Consider the following 23,428-nt stretch of genomic DNA (forward strand, 5'->3'; position numbering starts at 1 on the left):
AGAAACTGGTTCCCAGCGGTTCCAATGGCCTCCGTGGAAACCTATCCGGTTCACCGACCGTCAAAAAGATAAAACAGACCGAAAGAGGTCCTCGTTCATTATCGCATTCCTGATGTTTGCTCCTAAACAAGTAGAAAGCCTTGGGGATTTCGCTGCCGCCTGCAGTTTGCCCTCTTTCCGTTCCAGGTGCTTATTATAGGGAGTTTATAAACACCTCCATAGGCCTCCAAGGAGACCTTGAGTGTTTCTAGATTCCTACATCACTCGACGAAGGCTTCCTGATTGGCTGTTGATAAGCCAATCACAGGGCTGGAAACTCTCACAGTCTCTCTCTCGAGAGAGTTCACATAGGCAGGATGTTTATGTTGCACCTCTCCTGAGGTATACTTAATATTCTTTGGAGGCTACAATTTCAAGTCAGTGAATAATAATACTATAATAATAACAAACTTTCAGCTATTTACATATATACGGCCCACCTCAGCCAACCATCATTCTGGTACCTGGGTCGGAAGGCAAACTCAGAAGTTTGCTATAGACTCAATCTCCGATCGACGAGTGGGTCGGGGGGTTGGGGGGGGGGGTTGGGGGGGGTTCTCCCTTAGCAGGGAGGATGTCTCCCCTTGCGGAGGACAGGGGGTAGGTGAGTCTCTCCTCCCTCCCCCACCCGGCCCTTACCACGCGTCGGTAGCTAACGACCTTTTCCACTTTACGTAGTAAGACCTTCAGGTCCGTGCTTGAGAGAGAGAGAAAAAAAAATACAAAACTTTACAATTTGCTGGTTTGTGATGTATTATGCTCGAGGTGACAATCATATTGTATATATACTGATGATAAGAAAGTGTACTATAGCCACATTACGTGTGGGTTAGTAAACTATTATCATTATTATTATATTATTGATTATTAGTCAGAAGATGTAACCTATTCATAAGGAACAACCCCACCAAAGGGGTAACTTACTTGAAATTCAATCTTCCAAAGAATATGAAGGTGTTCATTAAGGAATTAATGGGAAATACAGAGAAAAATAGACCCCAATTATTAAAATAAGAAAAAGAATTTAATCATTAAATATATAAAAAACATATTAAGATGGAATGATAATAGTACTAGGGCAGTACTGAAGGTCGTATTACAATACATCCCCTGTACAATAGACAGTCGTACACGTAAAGCTAAAGTACGACCATCAGAGGAACCACTAACTATACTATTACGAAGACTACTACCCCCTCCCACCCTAAAACCCCGGGACACGAAAATAAACATAACAAAACTAGATCATATTCGGCGGAGCCATCTTGGTAACCCCTACATAGTACGTAAGTGAATCTTTCGACTTACTGCGTAAACATCGAGAACACAGGAAATGCCTTATCTCTTAACAAGAGGCCATGGAAAGAGAGAGAGAGAGAGAGAGAGAGAGAGAGAGAGAGAGAGAGAGAGAGAGAGAGAGAGAGAGAGAGAGAGAGAAGTCACTCGACCGAGATATACTACAAGGCTTTCTTAAAATAGTTCACCACGCTGCACGATAACTAGACTAATAATAATAATAATAATAATAATAATAATAATAATAATAATAATAATAATCTCAGATTGTTCAGAAGTATGCTGTCCTATTACAAACTAGTTACTTATAAAAGTATGAAACATTCAATAATGAGGTAGTCGACGCACCAATGGAAAGCGCTTCATATGGTTAAGGACACCAATCTACCTTGAAGAGAGAGAGAGAGAGAAGAAGAGAGAGAAGAGAGCGAGAGAGAAGATGAGGAGGAGGAGAATGAGAAAAAGGGAGGAGGAGAGAGTCAAGTGTCCAAGTCCTCTACATTTTAAGGGGGGGAGGGGGTTAGGGGGTGGGCATTATACCCCCAAATTCACGACCATCCCAATAAGATATATACGTGACCCTCAACACGGGGTATATACCTTGTTAAAATATATATATATGATACGGGTTCGGGGTGTGGGTATTTCTGTGCCCATGAAACCTATACTTTGCTTGTGTGTGTCTGTATGTGTGTATTAGTGGCTGTGTATGTACAAGTATATAATAGTGTTTGTGTATGTATAAGTATATAATAGTCTGTATGTATATGTATATATAATAAAGTGTGTGCATATAATATACAATAAAGTGTCATGTGTATGTATAACATTATAATAAAGTTATGTTTGTGTGTATACACATACATAAACATTCCTCTCTATCACATCAAAGCAATGAAAACATTCACTCCCATATTCATAGTTCGAAAGCTGAATCGCAAATGAGATGTTTGTGCTGAAAACTTACACGGGAGAGCCATCAACAGTCACAGTAACTAACCCACTACTACTACTACTTTCTTGATGAGTTGGTTACTTCTACTTAACATATAACCCTTCCTGACCTACCTTCAATCACTATTCCCTTCCGCATTCTTTCGTCTAACCTTTCCCTGACCTGCTCTGACCTATACTCTGTTTTTTTCCATCTGTCCACCCACCTGTGGTGTTTTGTATGGTAACACTGTGTCCCGGGCTTTAGATAGTTACGCTATGTGTAAGTTTTAGGTAAATAAAAGGATATCTGGGTGTACATTTGCAACTGAAAAGTGTTTTAATAATTTACTGTATGCGAATTACACCGTTAATATTCGAAATAGGATATTATTATAATTGTTGAATATAAGCTGAATGTAACTATCCAAAGCCCGGGACGCAGTGTTACCATACTAAAACACCACAGGCGGATGGACAGATGGAAAAAAAACAGAGTATAGTTTTAATTTTGTTAACCTGTTCTGACCCTAGTGAAGTTTGACCTAGTAAACTATGTAGTAGATATTTACTAATAAAAATATAGAATAGCATAATTTACAGGGGCCACTGTTACTGATTTGGGCACTAAGTTAAACAGAATGAGTACAATGATACTAAACCTTGGTTGAAAAGAGTCAATTACCGTTAGGTTAGGTTAGGATGCAGTACTGTTTTGGTAAAACTTACTTTAGCTACTATAACGGTTGGCGAGCCCTCTCCTACACTAACCTAAGTACTATTGACCTCAATCTGGCAGTCCTTCACTGACCTAAGGTCTAAGGGTGTGGTATGAGGCTCACAGCCAAATATAAATGACAATTCCCCGATTTGGTCGATACCAAAACAGCCTGCCTGGCCCGAGGAGACTCGGAGCTTCTTGGCGAAAAATGGTCATAAAACTGATAATATCCGAATAAATTGCGTCCCACAGTTATTATTTATTTAGATCAATGATTTCTCTACAAAATCACACATAAATTCAATACATAATGATAAAGATATTAATGATATATCGTCCAAAAATGTGGCCTCATGTAGGTAAGCAACTAAGCCTACCTAATACTACATAATTAAGGTCGTACCCAAGTCAATTTGATCAGTTATAAAATATAATAAAAATAATTAAAAGCTCAACAATTACGTACATGTGTATATATTATGATTTCTGTCCCGTCAACGATACCTTAAAAAAAAAATTAAAAAAAAAAACTACTTCAATGTAACACTAGTAAACTTATAAACTGAGACTGGTCAGTCTGCCTTGGCCATTCCATTTCCTCCAATGATGCATTATACAAAATGGTTAACTGGCCTGAATTGGTTTACTCTATGGCATTTTGTCAGCCATACTTCCCCTACAGATTGTGACTTGAATTGTCGATAAAATAATATATTTGCTTTTGGTGTGGTTTATATGGGACAATTTTGACAAAACATTTATGGGTGTTTGTCCGTGTTAAAACAGAAAAGAGGAAATCGCTCGCTTTACGTTAAAATATCCAGAAATAGCAATAATTATACCGTCTTAGAAATATGGCCTCGCTTAAGACACAAAATGTATGATAAATTTTGTCATAAATGCCGTGGATTATCACAACCCCGTCACAATATACCTTAGCTACAGCTTATCAAGTTGCAAAATATGCTAGATAAAGTTGCAGTGTCTGATTATCGAAGCTTAAATAAGGTTTATATCACCTATAGGCCTAATGACTAAGTCAAACTATCAAAGGCTGTGTTCAAATATTTCGATGTTTAAAAAAAAAATAGACCCATAGTCCTACTAATGATAGATAGCCGTTATATTGAATAATATTACCAATCAGTTTCACGAGAGAGAGAGAGAGAGAGAGAGAGAGAGAGAGAGAGAGAGAGAGAGAGAGAAACGGCCGCGTTCCTTAACCAAGCAATAGCAAACAAAGGTGAGAATTCAGCCATTTATGTAGCGCTGTTGCTCCGTCGGCCTCAGCCTAGTATGAGACAACGAACGCACCTTGTAAATAAAATAAACAAACACACATACAAACAAACAAACAAACTCGCTCATATATATATTATCAACAAACGAACAAACAAAGTCTTGTGTATGTGCGTGTGTGTCTGTACGCGCGCGCGCAGCTCGCGTTTTATTTGTTTTAATTACTTTAAACCAAAGATAATTTCCTCTCCACCACCACTCCTACCTTACCACATTTATTACGTGCGTCCTCTCTCTCTCTCTCTCTCTCTCTCTCTCTCTCTCTCTCTCTCTCTCTCTCTCTCTCTCTCTCTCTCTCTCTCTCTCTCTCTCTCTCTCTCTCTCTATATATATATATATATATATATATATATATATATATATATATATATATATATATATATATTCATTCCGTGCATCTGAACAACAAACACAATTTCCCACTTTGAAATTTCACCTCACATGCATTTATATACATAAAAATACACACCTCACTTCCATAGGGGATAATTGGCTCAACAAAATATAATATGATATGATAATCATAATAATTACAAGATAATTCAATGGATGAAATGAGACTTGATAAAAAAGATATCGGCCTAGAAATGACGAGAAAGAAGGTGGTGCCTGAATTCTGGTGAAGAAGAAGAAGAACAGAAGGAGGAGGAGGAGGAAGAAGAAGAAGAGGAATTATCATCATTCACGGCTACCGATCTCTTCCTCTTCTTAAAAGGAGATCCGTATCCTGCCCGGCTGGTTTTGTGAAGGGTCCGAGGGTGTGGTGTTGTGGGCTAAGGATCCGTAATATTCGCTCTCTCCCAATGTGACCGCACCCATCTGCTGCTGCAGGTGTTACGGAGAGAGAGAGAGAGAGAGAGAGAGAGAGAGAGAGAGAGAGAGAGAGAGAGAGAGAGAGCAGCTCTGGTCTTATATGGCTGAGAATCTGTCACTCTAATTTTCATGAGAGAGAGAGAGAGAGAGAGAGAGAGAGAGAGAGAGAGAGCGAGCATGTTACTGAAGGGTATACTAGACCAATACAAAAACAGATATTAGGATTTTAAGAAAATTATATCAATCACATCAATTCAATTTTTTTTCATGACTAACATAAATCCGATGAATATATTGTAACAATGGCTGTCCTATATTAATGTTTATTCATTTATGCAAAATAAATTTTTAAAATTACATTGTTAAATCTATCCACTGTCAATAGAATAAGCATCCTATAGGCCTAGATGAAATTGCTTATATAAGAATTAACTCTTATAAGAGAATTTAGGCCTAGCAAGAGGGCCCGAGTTAGACTCCTGGGTGGGGGGGACTAAGCTGGACACATTGCATTGGCATATATAATAAATTATGTACTAGGTAGTTAGACAACTGTGGTGGGTAAACCAGGGTTTAAAAAGAGGGAGAGTATTAAATTACCAGTGCATAAATCCTCTCTGTAATTCAAAGGCTTACGAATAAGATAACGGAACAAAATAGAGGATAAAATTTAGGCTAAAGGCCGAGCAATTGGACCTACGAGGTCATTCAGCGCTAAAAGGAAAATTGAGAGTAAAATGGTTATGGAGAAAAATCTCTCAGTTGCACTATGAAACAATTGTCCGGAGAGGGCGGAAAGTAAGATCGAATAGAATATGAACAGAGGTACAGTAAAAGGAATGAGAGAGGTTGCAGCTAGGGGTTAATGGGACGCTGCAAAGACACCCAAGTAAAGCTTACAGTGTAGTACATGAGGTGCACTGAAGGTACTAACCCCCTACAGAGAAGTTTTTTTTTTTCCTTTATAAAAATGTAAAGCCCCTAAGGCAAACAATTACTTGTTAAGACATATGCTAGTAGGATTCTCATCTTGAAAATATGACAAGAGGCCAGAAAGATTTTTAAGGAAAGGGCAGTCCTATAGGTTTATCCAATCTGATCTTATGAAATTTAGGCAGTCAAGCCAATAGCTGGGTCACTTTCAGCCAGTCAGCTCTTAGGACAGTGGAAGGAGAGAGACGGAGCTGTTGGGCAGCAGGACAGAGATACATAAAATGGAAACATAGCAAAAGGTTCTAAAAAGAATGGGAGTCAAGCAAAAGGCACTAACAGCACTACGTACACCCCCAATGGGGCTCTAAGGTTACGAGAATATGTCATGAGGATACTCATACTCTTCTGTATACTGTATAATTTTACTCGATCAACAATAAACCATATACTTTGCAACAATACATCTTGAACACATGTACTCAAGATTACAAAACTGTGATATAAAATCTGTGCTAACAAAAATATATCTTTCTAGATAAAATATGTCAGTTACTCCATAAGGCCTTGTAGTTTCTTTATCATCGCATTTGGCTGTTCTGTCAAAACTTTATCCTACATGACCCTAGTGGAGGTACTAGAAATTAACATCTAAAAGCACTGGCAAGTATATAATCACAGATGACCTGACTCTCTTTACAGCAGATCCTCAAGATTCACCTCTTCATAGGGTTCTCAGAACAAACCTCACCTCTCACTTGCACTTTGCCAAGCCTTCTCTTCATGACTAGATCATCATTTAATGTTCGTATCAAGTTGGACTGGGCTCTTCTGTCTTCTGTTTGAAAGCCCATGTAGTCTGAGTCTTCAACAATACCCTTTCCCCACCATTTTCATGGCTTTCCTATGAGCTTTCCTCCTGCCACTTACATACAAATTTCTTTTCTGATTTGACATTCCTCATCCCATCCCATCACATCCAAAGCAGCACAATCTTGCAAATTTCAGTTGATGTTGACCCCTGCAGATGACCATATCTCTCAGCAACTTGATCCAATTAAAAATCAGCATTTTTCTGTCTCAAGTAGTCTGGGCCTTGCATTCTCATAAACAAAATCTTTACTCTGCTTACTAATGGGATGCAGTACTTCATTTAGTAGTAGTCTACCAATCTCCTTCTACTACTGTGCACCCATAATATTGATGTTTTCCTTACTGTCTTCTGAATACCTGCATCTCATCCAGTGGTAAATGATAACATTATCATTTAGTGTCATCAATATTTATACTAGTGCATAACTCCTCCATTCTTCTCTTGAAGCAAGAGACTACGCATCACATCTTGACAAAAAATTATCATACTTACTCGACAAAACCCTCATATTTTAAAAATGCATTTTGATGTCACAAGGACACCAAAGTAAAAGTGGTCGGTGACATCTAAACATAATTAATGCAACATTTCATTCTGGTGTAATTGTTAGTGAGCCTGCAATACAGCGCCCGCCCCCCAGCGACCCATTTTTGCAAAGAGTTTCCAGAACCCAATGCAGAAAGGCAAAATCCCCCTAAAAACTGCAAAAATACCATTTACCACTAAAACTAAAATACTTGTAACTGCCCATTTTAATAGTTCACTGCTTAAATTAATAAAAAAAAACCTGAATTAGTGATAATTTTAGATATGGCCCACAGAAAAATTTGTGAATTAGTGAAAGTTCCCACGGAAATGTGAAAGATATGTTCCAGAAAAAATCTGCGACACTGAAGCTCAGAAGTCTGATTTAAAATTTCTTCACTTGACTTCGGGAATATGTAACTCATAAAGTCCTCTGGAAATTGAATAGAAAATATTTTATAAAAAACAGTTAACCTCCCTTTTCATTACAACATATGACAGCATGCTATGGCGCCAACTTTCAAACGAATAATTTGTAAATATTCATTGTCATCATCATCATCATCATCGCCTCCCACACCACATGATGCAAAGGGCCTTAATGACAATTCTGCTACTCACGTCTTTCATGAGCTTTGGCTTCCACAAATCTCCACAAAAAGAAGATGCAATTTCCAAACTACCCATGCCAGTAATAGCAAGACTTACATTTGTGAAAGAGTGCCCACACACAAAGTCAAACTCCAGGCATCATCATCTATGTCAAACTAGTTGGGGGAAAAGAATGAAGTTCTGAATCCAAACACCAAAATCTTCCTAGACTGGGTAAATGATAAAGATTTTTCCCTGAATCTGGAAGACATGTTTGATATGTAATAAAAATATGAGAAAGTTAATCTTGCTTCATCAAAGTAAAGAACTATTTCTCCTAATTTCTTATTTTACAGTAAAAGTACTTTTAATGCATTTTATTTCTTATATTTCTAGGTACTGTAATTGCAAACAGTTTTGTGAAGCGAATCTTACAGTTGGCTGGGACAATCTGTGCAGTGATTCACAACATCTGCTCAATATACTGAATACTACAGCGCTACCACATTTCTTAAGACTAACCCATACCCCTCTCCTGCATTAAATCACATTTTAACAGCAATAATCTGCAATCTACTGCTCAAAAAGAACAGTGCAATATACCAAATACTACGTAACACATTTCTTAAGACTTAATTAACCCCATTCCATCTGCTGAAGTAAATCACATTTGAACAATGACAAGTTACAAAATACATCAGAACTAGCAACTAACAATAATGATTAAGCTATGATTGGAATGAAGAAGGCTATGCAACTGGTGGACATCAAAACCTCCTAGTAAGTAGTCTTGCGTGTAATCCAAGGCAAGTGATCCAGGTCCACATTCCCCCCGCAAAGTATGACTCCAACTTTCCTGAGAGGAGGACCTACATCTTTGAGAGAATGAACTCCTGCGTATACAGCCGCACCTGATGCTGCTTCTACGACGAGCTGTTGGAATAAGCAGTCACTTGTCAACCTTAGTGTAATGGTACACTCTTAGCATAATACTTATAATAAAATAAAGATGGCTGGATAAAACAGTAAAATACAGAATCAAGCCATGGTATTTTTAAATCTGGCTTCACTACTTTGTCTAAAGGTAACTAAAAGCCTCATGTCTTTTTGGCCCTCTGGCTTTGAAGCCACTGCAATGGATTAAAATTCCATTCGAAAAGAAAAATTCTCTAAATAAAAACCTAGGTGCATGAGCATCAAGATTTAGCAACTTCAATACGTACTACCTCTTTTTCAAGTAAATCTCACTGACTGGTCAAGAGAAGTATGAAGTGAAAGTCTACATCTCTTTTCTTCTTTGGGGTTTTCTCTCATAATACTATGAGAAATTTTCTCAGTGCCTTGGTGACAGCTGGTTCAAAGTTAGGAACCCTTTTCTTAACTTCCCAATCTCATCTCACCAATTTTGTTCACCCAACCTCACTTGATCTGCTATCCTGTTTGATTGTTACCTTCTTGTTTAACTTGTACATAATTCCCAGGTAGTACATATCTGGCCCTTAATACCTGTTTTCTCTTTTTCTCTTCTTGAACAGTCAGCCTGTCCCTATCTGAACAATCAGTCAACACCCAGATCAGATGCACCAAGCTAGCAGTATGATAAAAAGAAACCCAAATTTGGAGTGGTCACCATCCTCCCGTGGTTGGTGACATCAATCACTATCAAGCTAGAAAAAAAAAAAAGGTGTCCATTGTGGCACTGAAAGGATAATATTTATGTCTTCTTATGGCTTGCACTAATTGCCATGGTATCATGGAAGATGAACTGGAACCTGTAGCTGTACCATATTTTCTTTTTAATACTTTCAGCCAGTTTTATCCCTTGCATGCATTCTATAAGACACCTCGTCTCCTACCCCTTCGACATCAGCACATTTCATTTTTCTAAATCAAAGCCTTGTTTCTATGGAGATGGACATGAGACAGTAGTGTCCCTACTGTGATAGTTTACCTCAGTCTAGTGTCTGACATAATAAAACCAGCTTCATTTAGTGTGACTACTAGCACTCCCCACTGAAGAGTAAGGCTGTCTAAAACACTAGCTTGTATTATGAATAAACATACATACAGAGATTTGAATAAAAAAATTGTTTGATATCTTCTCTATCTTAATTTACTTAATTTCATCTTTAATTCAATTCCTCTAAGTTTGGTTTATCCTCATTTGTAAGTACGTATACCTTTCTCTGTGTACATACAATAGGCCATCATTCCATAAAACCTTACCCAATAACATAATGCCCTTTTTACACTATTTCACAAGTCTGCAAAATAACAACAATACTAATTGTACGATCCTTTACCTTCAAGCGTTCGAAAGACAGTTTCATTCCCTCGATCATCTGGTCATCGTTGATGCTGCAGACTGTCGGCTCGACCAAATCACAGACAATGGGGAAGGTCAGAAAGCCAAGCTGTAACATTCAACAAACTCTCAATTGCAGGTATGGCAGTAAGGAGAAGTCATATTAAATAACACTTTGCTAAGTCTTCCCAACAAAAGGAAACGCGGATTAAATCAAATGTATCATTATCGAGAAAACATCAAAAGCATAAAACCAGTATCCATATACTAACTGTATCTATAAATGTATCACTGAAATAAAAATGAATACATTAAGCCATGCTCAAAATACAGCACACACTATTCAAATACTAAAGCATTATATTTACAGTGGCTTAAGATCGATCAATCTGCATTTTGGATACCCAATATTAGAATTCAAAAATGCAAAATGAATAGAAAGGGTCCTGAATTACAGGTGGGAAAAATATTTATAAGTATATACAGGTGGGTAACAAGAAGAGAAAAGTCAGGACAAATAATATGTACTACCATAAGTCATTTAAAGAAGCCATCAATTACAGTAGCATTTAGAATCTTTCTGAAGAAATGAAAATAGAATGCAATGAAGAAGTTGGACAGCCAAAATCTTTGGGAACAGTAGGGATATTACAAAGAATCTCATGTAAGGAACAGTGGACCAGGTCCAGCAACTAACTTTTCAGCTTGGGCCAGACAATCAATTCCACAAACATAAAGAATAACAAGCTATATCTGAAATTCTTATACGAACAGATTACAGGCATTTGTCAGAATACTAGATATATGATAGCAACCTTTAATACTGTCCTGAGATATCTATACAGTCTCTTGAGGCAAAACACTGAAAGTGTCAGCACAAAATGCTGACACTATCATAAAAGTTACCTCATAGAAATAAAATTACATCAGTAATTAAGCTTTAAAGTAAATTATAATTGCTTTCCAATGGTGAGAATCATATCAATAATGTACCTGATACATACGTACAAACAGCAAAGACATAACAGATGACAAACATGCATGAACACTGCAAGCTGAACTGAGATATAAGTTCCAAATCATAGAGGCAATAAAACACAATAGATATAACTGTTTGACATACGAGATCATGAAGATGATACACACTCAAATCTATCTGCTACAATACACCAATTATCTTAACTTTAAGGACAACTGAAGACCAAAACCAATTTGTACTTGTAGTGGATAATGTTGACGTGAATTTTAAAGGTATGAATACTACAGTAATCTCCCAGTACATAAATGACTCATAGGTAACAAGACTGAAGGATGACTTAAAACCTAGCAAAAGAAAAGGAATCAATAATTTATTAAGTGAAAACCAGTTTTTTGTTTTTTTTTTCAATGAGCCATAAATTAAAAATTTTTAAGAAATACCCCAGACGGAAAATTAAACTCCAAAAAGACAATGATGCAATTATGGCAAAAACAAAGATGGAAGTACTATAGAACTATAAAAAAAAATATAAAGGATATTATGGAAATAGAAGTCTACAGCATTGTCAATAAACCATTGCGATGTATCTCACCTGCTCTATTCTTATCGAATCAGCTATAGTTTCTAAGAACTGCGGAGGATCAGACCACAGCCGTTCTTTGCTTTCAAGACACTTCTGCAAATCTTTACCCTCTGGTTCTACCGCATACACTGTTGGGTACACACATACCGGATTCGTCAAGCTCAACATAATCTATATACATCTCTCCTAATCACTACACAAATAGAAAATGAAACATTCTTCTTCAAAATGGTGGTTCTAATTTGCTGAACAGGAATACGTACGTACATGAAATCGTACTTCTAAGTACACACTGAACTGATTACTTAAAATTCAATATCTTTTCCAGCAAAAAGTGGTGCTCTTACAGAATTGTCACACTAAGTGATAACAGAAAGTTCTTTGTACAAATGAATAATGCTTATGAACATTTATAACTTAAAAAGTAGTGTTTTTTCATAATTCCAACAGAAATATGTAGTACAAGAAATACAATCATGTGACAACTGTCATCTCACTCGATGCACTCTAACCTAACCTAAAGAATAACTAAAGGAACCTATCCTACAGGAAAGATAAGTGGTATCTACTACACAAGGAATGAAAGAGAAAGGGGAACTAGCTACAGATGGAGAGAATACACTTTCCTTCACTTGGACATAAAAGAGATATTGTGTTTTGACTTTAAAATAGTACAATACATAATTCTGAAGACATCTTCCATAAAATATTCATAATGTAATGAAATGATGGCACCTCCATGATTTAGAGTGAAAGCAAATTACTGTACATAAATATACAGTAAACAGCTGCAGCAATAAAGATGATTTTATTTTGTGAAGAATGAGGCATCAGAATGTAGACTCCTTTGTGAAGAGAGTGAGTTACTTGTTAGTCTTAAATGAAAAAAATACTTTGATCATCACAAAACGTACTCATAAAACAAATACTGTAGGCTGAAATTTTACAAATTTACAATTCATAATTTATCTATGCATTAAGAAACATTTGTCATTTGCTACTCCAGAAATACATTTACATAAACAGTTTTTACAGGATCAAAACACATCCAAAGGTTTGGTGAGAGACATTCCAATAAGCTACACACAATTCTTTAGTAAATGAATTCCGACTTCACCTCATGTTAAAGGACATAGATGCATAAACTACAACACATGTAGTGGGTATACAGCTACGCTACACAAAGATTATGTACAACAGCACAATATGCCAGACATAACCAAAGAACTCCCACCTGTTGCGTTCGAATGGCATCTGCTATGGTGTTTATAAACCTGGGTGGATTGGACCACAGCCGCTCTTTCTGTTCCAGGCAACGTTGAAGTCCTTTCCCATGAGGCTCCACTGCATACACTTCGCAGACAACGACAAGCATAGCATCAAAATCCACACAAGACAATAAATGAAACGTAGCCCCGAGAAGCCTAAGTAAGAAGACATCTCACAGACTGACGCAGCATAAAAATAGGAACATAATTCACGCTGTATACTCCCAGCTATCAGTTAACTCTACACATTTTCACAGGCAAGGATAAACCCATAAATAACTTAATTATTGGATACCCAAGTAAACATCAGTGAATGAATAATTTACTAAGGTAAAATTTAAACATTGTCTACAGTAATTTAGGAGAGCTTTTAATTGAATAATACAATCACTCTCCTATATACTACATACACATACCCATGGACTCAATATAACTCAATAAACTTCTTATCACCATCTGTACACTTCTTCTACTTTTGGAAGCATCTAAGATCCTCTACTTCCCAGCAGTTTCAAGCAACCAAGATTCATCTTATATTGTTCACATCTCTTAACTCCTCCCTTACAACATTCCCACAGTCCAACATTTTCACGTCTTCGTATTCGTGACATCCACTTTTCACCTCACCATCTAAATGTGAGTTATGTATTGACAAGAATTCTTATACAACTCGTAAAAGCAAAAGCAAAGGGATAGACAAATTAGTACTAAATCTCTCCCATAGGTCCTAATCTCTGCAATTGCAACAAAAGTTCAAGCAAAGATACAAAACAATTCTTGTATTTTGATAATTTACTCAAATTTTGATCTATTTATTCATTTTTTAATTTATTTTTAATCTTTTAATAATTACAGTAACCTCTTCTCACTGTGTTTCCTATTATCCCTTGTTACTTCTTTCAAAGGAACACCATATTCTTTAAAAGCTTGTTTGATATGAATACGGTTCATCTTCTGAATAGAGTAATAATAAAATGCTTGTGGAGCAAAGATTATGCAAATTGAAAGGAATTGGATGAGAACATGCCAAGTAAACAAGGAGACAAAACTAAGAAATTGTATGTAACAAAACAAATTCATTGCCCTTGAGACACACGGAACACCTTAATTTACATTTTAATTTTTGCATCTATGCTCATTTTTTAAAGAAAAACTACATTGTCATGACATAAAAAAGGGATTTTGACGTAGGAAAAATCTATTTCTGGGCGAGGAAGCCGTGTCGCCCAGTGAAATGTGTCCCACCCCTTTAGCACTATTTCTAGTAAAATATTGCTATGATACCAGAGAACTGATAAATTGGACCATGTCAGAAGTCTCTGACTCGCTCACCGCCAAAAGGTCAAAAAAAGGGCGGTTGTTTTTTTGGGGTTTATTAAGCAAACCTGGGGCGGGGAGGTGTTAAAACACTACCACAGCAACCCCTCCAATTAGCCTTTTTCCTCATCAAAAGACCCTGAAAACGGGGAGCCCCGACCCTAGAGGTCACACCCAGCTACCCTGTTGAAGGGGACTGCAGCGTCATACTTATCGATAGCAAAGAAGCTTGGTGCACAGCAAGGGGGGGAAAAAGGAAAAAAAGGGGGGGATTTGGGGGGTTTCACTGGGCGACACGGCTTCCACTCGCCCAGAAATAGATTTTTCCTACGTCAAAATCCCTTTTCTGGGCTCAAGCCGTGTCGCTGCCGTGAAATTGTACCAGAGAAACACCAAGCTATACTATCCTGAAAGGAAAAATCATATTAAATGAAATCAAAGGAAATAATAAAATAGTTTAGAATTGAAAAAATACAATTTATTTACAAAATATACTATATAGCCAAAACATGTGGCAACATTTGCAACAAGTCACATACATAATAAAAATAATTACAGATAATTTGTATGTACGTAAAACTATACACGATTATACACTTATTCTAATAGCTAAAGCATTTGCTGAGGTAGGTAAAATGTTAATGAGGCTGGCATAATTGAAAAGATTCATATGACACAAGGACGGTACTATTAATGATGTAGCAGTAGGAGACACTGGCCTTCCTGCAGCTATTGCATGATATTTAAGATCCTCTAAAGACTTAAGGTAGTGCTTTTTGAAAACCAAGGGTGACTTCCAACCAGTATACTTCTTCAGATCATCAAAGTCCATATATTTGAAGAAGTTAACAGAAGTTGCTATTGCCCGAATGTCATGCACCTTGGGGAATGACCCTGGGCTGGCTTTCTTGATAAAATATAAAATCTGCTGCCTAATGCCTTTTAAGAGATAGTGTACCACCATCTTTTCTAATGAAAAGGGGGCCTTCGGAATAGGTAGACGTACTAGATAAATAGTCCTTAAGAGTTTTAACAGGACATAACGATGGATCCTGCGGAAGCGGGACAATCTTCCATGGAGACCACCTCATCAAGGGGTCTTCATTTCTTAGCTAGAAATTGCTTTAGTTTGGCGAAAGCAACACGTCCCCCGAGGAAAGGAACTCCATATGCGCTTCATCTCTAGATAAGATGACAGCTCTGATATTCTGGCAGGCCTGAAGCTAGACTCAATAAGAACAGAGTTTTACGCAAAATGGTTTGGTAATCACATTTGAAGTTGTCTGTTTCCGAGGCTAACCTAAGAACATCATTAAGAAACCATGACACTGACGACGGTCTGTGAATGGGCCGTAGACGTGCACATGCCCTTGGGATAGAGGTGAAATAAGACTCGGTTAGATTGATACCAAACCCGAGAAGAAAATCTTTTTTCAGAGCTGACTTAGTGGTTGTTATTGTTGCAGCTGCCAAGCCTTGTTCAAACAAAGACCTGAAGAAGGTTATGGCCACGTTCAATGTCATTACTTTGATATTTGATTCTCTGAGGAACGAAGACAATTTCTTAACTGCTGAGTCATACTGGCGAAGCGTAGACTCTCTCTTGTCTGACTCCAAGAACAACATGTTCTGTGGATCAATGTCGCCTACTCTCTTTACCTGCAAACTTCATGAAATTCTAAGTTAGGGGTTTTGTGAAGACCTGAGGAATCGAACACAGTCCTCATTTGAACTTGTTGCGATAGTCTCAAGTCCGGGAGAGGGTGAGGGCGAAGACCTAGTTCCAGGAGAAGGGAAACCAGTTGCTCTTGGGCCAGTGAGGGGCTATGAGAGCCACCTGACCTTCGAAGGATCTCAACTTGTGCAGCACCTTCAGGAGAAGGTTCTGGAGGGAATAAATAGATCTTCGTCCACTGGTTCCAATCTATGCTCAGGGCGTCCGTAGCGTATGCCAGAGGGTCCAGATTTGGGGGCTACGTAACAAGGCAGCTTGTGGTTTGCCTCTGTGGCAAACAGATCTACTTCTAGACCTGGTACTCTTTGGCAAACCCTCTCGAAGGATTCTTGTCCAGCGACCATTCTGATTCCAGAGGGATCCCGACCGAGACAGGGCTCTGCCACTTTACAAACATTGTGGACTCCTGCCAGGTGAGTAGCCGACAGATGCCAGGTGTTCTTGGCTGCTAGAGAAAAGATTGCTATCATCACGTGGTTCACATGGGACTTGACTTTGAACCACCTCTGTTTATACAGTGTACTACTACTGCACTGTCGAGGACCAACGTGATGAGTCTTCTTTGGAGGACGGAGCTTTTTTAAAGTCAGAAACACTGCCATAGCTTCCAGAATGTTGATGTGAAGTGTTTGGAAGTGAGGTGACCAAGTTCCCTGAACCTTCTCGTGCTGTGAATAACCTCCCCAACCTGTCAGCCATGCGTCCGTATGCACCATAGGGACGGGGGAGGAAACTGCAACGGTAACTCCTTGGCTAGGTTGGCGGCCTTTGTCCATGGGCGCAGGCGTTTTCTGAGAATCAGAGGTATCCGGGCGAACTTGTCCCGACACTTGGCATTTGCCTCGAACGCCAAACTCGATTGATGTCCTTGAGCTTGGCTTATCAACAGAACGTCCGTGACTGAGGCAAACTGGAGCGAGCCTAGGATCCTCTCCTGATTCCTTCTCGAAGTCCTCTTTGCACTTTAAAGAATTGTCTTGTTGCCTTGGCAATCTCCTTTCTCTTTCCTGCTGGAATGGAAAGAGTGTGAGAATCCAAGTCCCAATGAATCCCTAGCCACTGGAACTTGGACTCCGGAGTCAACCGCCGGGACTTGGTCCTGTTGATCTTGAACCCTAAATATTCCAGGAAAGACATGACCTTGTCCGTGGCTTTCATACATTTGCCTTTGTCCATCTCCCAGATTAGCCAATCTCTAGGTACGCCACCACCAATATACCTGGGATCTTAGCTCCTGCACCACTGCCTCCGCCAGTTTCGTGAAAACCCTTGGTGCTATATTTAGCCCGAAGGGCATTTACTTTGAAGAGTAGGCTTCTTTCCCTAGTTGAAGCCGAGGAATGTCGGAAGTGCCGAGCTATCGGGACATGATAGTAGGCGTCTGTAAGATCTATAGAGGTGGTGACGGCCCCACGGGGAAGTAAGGTCCGCACACCTGAGAGATGGTCAGCATTTTGAACTTGTCGCAACGAATGTACAAGTTTAGACGGGACAAGTCTAAGATCACCCTTCTTTTGTCGGTCCCTTTCTTTGGGACGCTGAATAAACGACCCTGAAATTTCAAGTTCTTCGTCCTGGAGATTGCTCCCTTCTGGAGAAGGTCCTTGGAGTAATCCATCAATTCCTGCGTTGGTTCCTGATAGAAGGTGATGGGTGAGGAGGAACCTTTGATCCAACTCCAGCCCTAGGCCTCTGGATACTATGCTTTTTGCCCAACTGCTGAACCCCCAACGATGACGAAAGAGGTACAGCCTGCCTCCTACCTGAGAAACTTCATTGAGATGATGAAGGCCGGGATCCTCTGCCTGAACCTGCACCTCTAGTTCCACCCTTGGGCTCTGGCTCCTCCGATCCCCTGGCGAAAAGGATCCTCTACGCCCTTCCCATGCCACCCCTAGCAAACTCTGGTAAAGAAAGGGTGAAATGCCCGACTCTCATAGACCGTTTGGGTTAAAAGCGGGCGACACTGAAAATACTGTGAGGAGACCTGTGGTTAGACGGCGGCGAAAGGAAGATAAATTGATGCTGTTGCTGAGGCTGAGCCTTAGAAGTCGAAGGCTGGGATACCTGTTGAATTGGAACAGCTTGTAGCACAGGATGCTGTTGCGGGACTTGGAAAGGTTGGAACTTCCTTTGCCTCTTTCTAGCCCTAAAACTGGAGGAAGAAGACTCTGATTTCCCTTTTGAAAAGGGATTCCCCAACGCAACCTGATGCTTTGGTTAAGGACGATGATGCCTCGCTCTGAACCTCGGTTACTGCTGAAGCTGGGAAGAGATCTGCACCCCAGATTGAGGAAGCTAGAAGCTTGTTGGGTTCGTGCCTGATCGTAGCCTCAGATAGACATGCTTCCTGCAATTTCTCCTTGCAATCGCAAAGTCGTACAAGTCACATTGCATGCTTAAAAAGTAACGACTTCGCAATGACCTTAAACAGCAGCTCCTGAGCGTCACTCCCGAGCCGCCGTCTTCTGTCATCCACTAGGGAGTTAAGAGACCTTGCGAGACGTGTCTTAGCGTCAAATTTCTGGCTTGGATCAATGCGTCTGACAGCCTAGGAAGGCGTTCACTAAACAAGGTGATTGCACAATCTGGCTTCAGCTTGCCTACCGAGAACGTAGCTGGTAAATCCTCCCACAAATCCTCCCTACCTGGGAGTATAAAGATGTGGGATCTGTCTCCCTAAGCTGGGGCATGGGCTCTTCTCGAGTCACTGCCTGGAGTGTAAGTTCTGCTACCTTTGATGTAAAAGGTAAGGGGTTCCCGACATCAGTTGTAAACATGGTGAAAGGACTTTTAAAAGCTGTTACTCTAGTATTTGAGCAGTCCCACTCTTCTAGGCTCCGTATCCATGTTTGCTGAGCCTGATCTCTAGAAAGGATAACAGTCTCCTTGGGGACCTTATCCTCTCTAACCAGAGCTGCCTCCGTAAGCCTAACGTAGCCTATAAATGGAGGCTGTAAACCTTCGGGGAAAAAAAGGAAAAAAACTTGAAATCCTCGAGCCTACGTGTGCCGCAACCTTCTATAGTCAACATCCCATTGACAAACGGAGCGAAGTTAGCTACCCTCCAGGGATTACCGGGGTGGAAAAAGGAAAAAAAAAAAACAAAGGATGGGAAGCGTGGACCCGTCAGGCATTGCTCTGAGCTTGCATCAAGCTACTAGAAGGGGCCGAACTGCCGACTCCTGTCTGAGACCTGCAATCAGGGAGTCCTGAGCACCTAACCTGCTAAACACCTCTTCAAACCTTGCTGCAAACTGAGCTGAGTAAGCTACCAAGGCTACTGACCTGATTTTAGAATATTTGTGTTGAACTGGTCTTGGTCAACGGCGGAAGGAGAATCATCCTGTCCCTCTTGCGGTACCTTATGAGGTATCCGGTCCCTAGAAGTTAATGGAATGGGACTGGTAGGGCAATAGGAAGAATTCCCTCCTTGAGACCTTGGGATTGAAGGTTTGGAAAGCGACTTTATTTTAGTTTTAATATGTGTATGAACCTCTGGTGACTGCCCAGGCCTTGGCATTGTCTCTGATCTGCCTTTAAGCAAGGTTTTACCCGCAGGTTTTTTCTTTAGTTTAGGAATCACAGAGAAGGAGTGCAACCTGGGAGGGGGCAAACCTCCTGTGAAACCCATGAAGGAATTGGAAGTAGAAGGAGAGGAAGAATCAGAGTCACTCAAGGAAAGATCCCGGTGACTAACTAAGCTAGCCTCATTAACACTGTTACCTGTACCCGTGCCTAGTGTAACGGGCAAATCCTCAACCACTTCAAGTGAGACTTCCTCTAGTCCAAGGTCCGGCAATTCCACCTCTTGCTGTTCAATAACTGAGTCTTGGATTGATTTGATAATCGGTGCCGCTACTTTTGGATCGACGTATCCGGCAGATTTTCCGGCTGGAAGAGCAAACCAAGTCGCCATATCTCGGGACAGAATATACGGCTTAGCCTTCCCTACGTTCCGTCCAAAACCCTCCAACCCAGATCTTGAGGGCGGAGAGTGCAGCATCCTTAATAGACTGCTCAGCCTGTAATGCAAGGAATGTGTCAATACCAAGTAAATTCCTTGAACATTATTCTATAATTATTGATTAATCAGCCTGTAATGCAAGGAATGTGTCAATACCAAGTAAATTCCTTGAACATTATTCTATAATTATTGATTAATCAATGTAATTTAATTTAAAGAAATTTTAATTGATCATTTATTTTATCTCATTTTAATATTTTTTTTTTTTTTTTTTTTTTACAATAAACATAGAACCAGCAGTGGGGGGGGGCGGTAACTTACCGAAGAGGTAGCCTGATGTACCAAGTCGTAGCAGGCAAAAACAGTTTCATGATACCAGACCACGGAATCAGGAAGCAGCACTGCACAGGGGGGGGCGTGGGCCCAGACAAACGTCAAAATGGCCGCCAAACGGATCTTGCAGAGCAGCACTACAGCCGGCAACCAGACACTGAGAGGCCTGTAAGTGCAATAATATATAAGAACAATTGCACACACTTAATAGGATAATGGAATATATTCTTTTTTTTTTTTTTTTTTTTTTTTTTTTTTTTTTTTTTTTTTGTGCCGGGGCATTCCGGGCTATAAAGAAAAGAAAGGGTATATATATTCATATGTTAACGTCCCGGGGACTGTGTAAGGAAAAAAAACCACCTGGAGTTGTATACCCGGAGCTGTATGACCCGGAGAGGGGGGTACACGAAGTAACCCGGGACGGCCACATGAACTCGCAAGTTCCGTGGCAAGAAAATAAAAATAAAAATAAAAATAAAGATAAAAATAATGATAATAATAAAAAATAAAATAACAAATATACTATCTCCGCCTACGGAAAAGTAACTTCCGTAAACACTAACCCTCAATGACTCCGGGAGAGGCCGGAATCTAAACCCGCCTTATGCGGAGAGGGAATGTTTTAGGCGGGTGGATGTAAGCTCCGGGAGTGAAAGAAGCAGAGCGCAACAATCCACGGAAGCCGAGGCTGAAACGCAGTGGCGACTAACAACTCCAGGAGGTGGTCGGCTAGAAGCGACACTCCCCAGCCCAAGGTCCCTGGAGACCCACTACACCTCCCCCTCCGCTGGTGGGACCGGCCGTCAGCGACAAACAACGAGAGCGGCACCCAACTACGGGGAGTCCCACGAGAGGGGGGAGGGAGGGAAGGGGCTGAAGGGGGGGATGATCACGTGACCCCCATCGATTCCCCGCGAATAAAGGATCACGAGGAAAACGCAGGCAAAGCCTATGAAGGCTAGCTGCCGACCGAACACCCAAATATACATTAGACAAAATAAAACTCAATTACTTAAAAGCTAAGGGAAAAAAACATGCTTTAACAGGGGTAATGAAAATAAGGGGCAAAAAATATAAAACGCAATGGAGGCCACTCGATGAGAGTGGGCGCAACAACGGAAAAAATTACTTGCTTACCGACAAAATGAAAACAAATGGTAAGCTGACGAAAAGAAAAAGGGGGAATTCTTGAATGGAAAATACCAAACTAAAATAAAAGGGGGGAGGGGTGGGGGGGAACGGTAGATAAACATCGAAGCACGAAACAAAGAAACGTGCACGAACGCCGACCCCCTTGAAAAACAGGAAATCATGAAAATAATAAACGTAGATCAAACAAGATCGACAAGCAACTGCCACCCAAGACATAATAAAATAAATATTACTGAAATATTATAAGTTACGAGTATATAAATATAAAATATATAGGTACTGAGAAGCCCGCTCGAAACTTGGTACAAAACAAGGGAACGACGTAATGGCGGCTCGCTACCGCTCGCTACGGGAGGAGACGCTAACAAAATCCTAAATAAAGGCAAAACGAAAGGCAAAATCACTCCCTAAATACAGAAAAAGGGCGAACCAGTACTTAACTTGGTGAAGAGGCAGAATTGACGATCCATAACGAAAAAAGAATAAAGAAACCAATAAAAAGAACAGATAGCTATAAACAAGCGTGCAACGCTGGGAGGCTATCGATAAGAATGACGCTGCAGTCCCCTTCAACAGGGTAGCTGGGTGTGACCTATAGGTCGGCTCCCCGTTTTCACGGTCTTTTGATGAGGAAAAGGCTAATTGGAGGGGTTGCTGTGGTAGTGTTTAACACTCGCCCCAGTTCTATACCGACACCTTTTATTTAGGTGAGCGAGTCAGAGACTTCTGACATGTCCAATTTGTAGCAGTTCTCTGGTATCATAGCAATATTTTACTAGAAATAGTGCTAAAGGGGACACATTTCACGGAGCGACACAGCTGAGCCCAGAAAAGCAATATAATGATGTGCAGCAATCCACAAAAACATTTGGTCGAGACTCAAACACATACGTATACTGTATATAAACTCGAGTATCATGCGACTTTTGACGATCTAATTTCGAAGCGTATTTTAAAGGGGTTGCATCGCATGATATAAAATTAGCATATGTAATATTCACATATTATTATCGTATTATAAAATACATTGCATGATATAAAATTAGCATATGTAATATTCACATATTAGTATCGTATTATAAAATACAAACATAATGAATGTGCATCCTTTCCATGGATTCGCAGACTGACGTACTCATGGATTTCTCTTCGGAACACATCTGCCCATTATTTGCAGGAATTTTGCCTGTTTGCGCTATCTTTCAGTGTAGGTAGGGAAACACTAAATAGTCTGTCTCCAGCATTAGGTTTACAAAGCTATGTGGTTACAAATTTACCTCAGGTGCTCTCTTAAATGGTACATACTTCCCTCACAAGCTGGTGTTGAACCTTTTCAGTTCCAGTTTCCATATGATGGGTGAAGTATGGTTTAAAGTAACTGTATACCTACAGTCTGCTATCTATACTTTCAAGTACCCTAAATGCTTCTATCACCTGCCCTGTAATGGATGCTCCTTTAGCAGCATTCATTTGTATCCTAAGTGTCCATTTGATGCCTTCACCTTACTGCTAACTACTGCTTTATATAGTTTGCAATCATCATTTCCAACAGTAAACTGGCAATTATTCTATCCTAACATTTTCTAAGCATTCTTTTAAACTTGTAAACAACATTTATATGAACACTCTCTATCCCCCTACCAAGTAGGACATATCTGGCATTCTTGATTTGATCCGTGTATTTAGTGACTAGTATTAGCCATTTTTCTCCGGGTCTTGCTGTAACAACCTTAAGCTCCACATTTATTAGCACCACTATCATCATTTT

The 23,428-nt window shown here is 39.8% G+C and overlaps 1 protein-coding gene across 1 annotated transcript in view; it reads right to left on the bottom strand.

The window, feature by feature from the left end:
• Positions 1 to 6,437: 6,437 nt before the first annotated feature.
• Positions 6,438 to 23,428, bottom strand: part of LOC135204854 (probable serine racemase) — a 77,431-nt gene continuing 60,440 nt past the window's right edge. The window contains 3 exon segments of the mRNA XM_064235065.1: positions 6,438 to 8,954; positions 10,325 to 10,435; positions 11,898 to 12,016. Of these exon segments, the coding sequence (XP_064091135.1) occupies positions 8,799 to 8,954; positions 10,325 to 10,435; positions 11,898 to 12,016 (386 nt within the window). The 3' untranslated portion in view covers positions 6,438 to 8,798.

The sequence above is a fragment of the Macrobrachium nipponense genome, chromosome 47, assembly GCF_015104395.2.
Source record: "Macrobrachium nipponense isolate FS-2020 chromosome 47, ASM1510439v2, whole genome shotgun sequence".
Classification (NCBI taxonomy): domain Eukaryota; kingdom Metazoa; phylum Arthropoda; class Malacostraca; order Decapoda; family Palaemonidae; genus Macrobrachium; species Macrobrachium nipponense.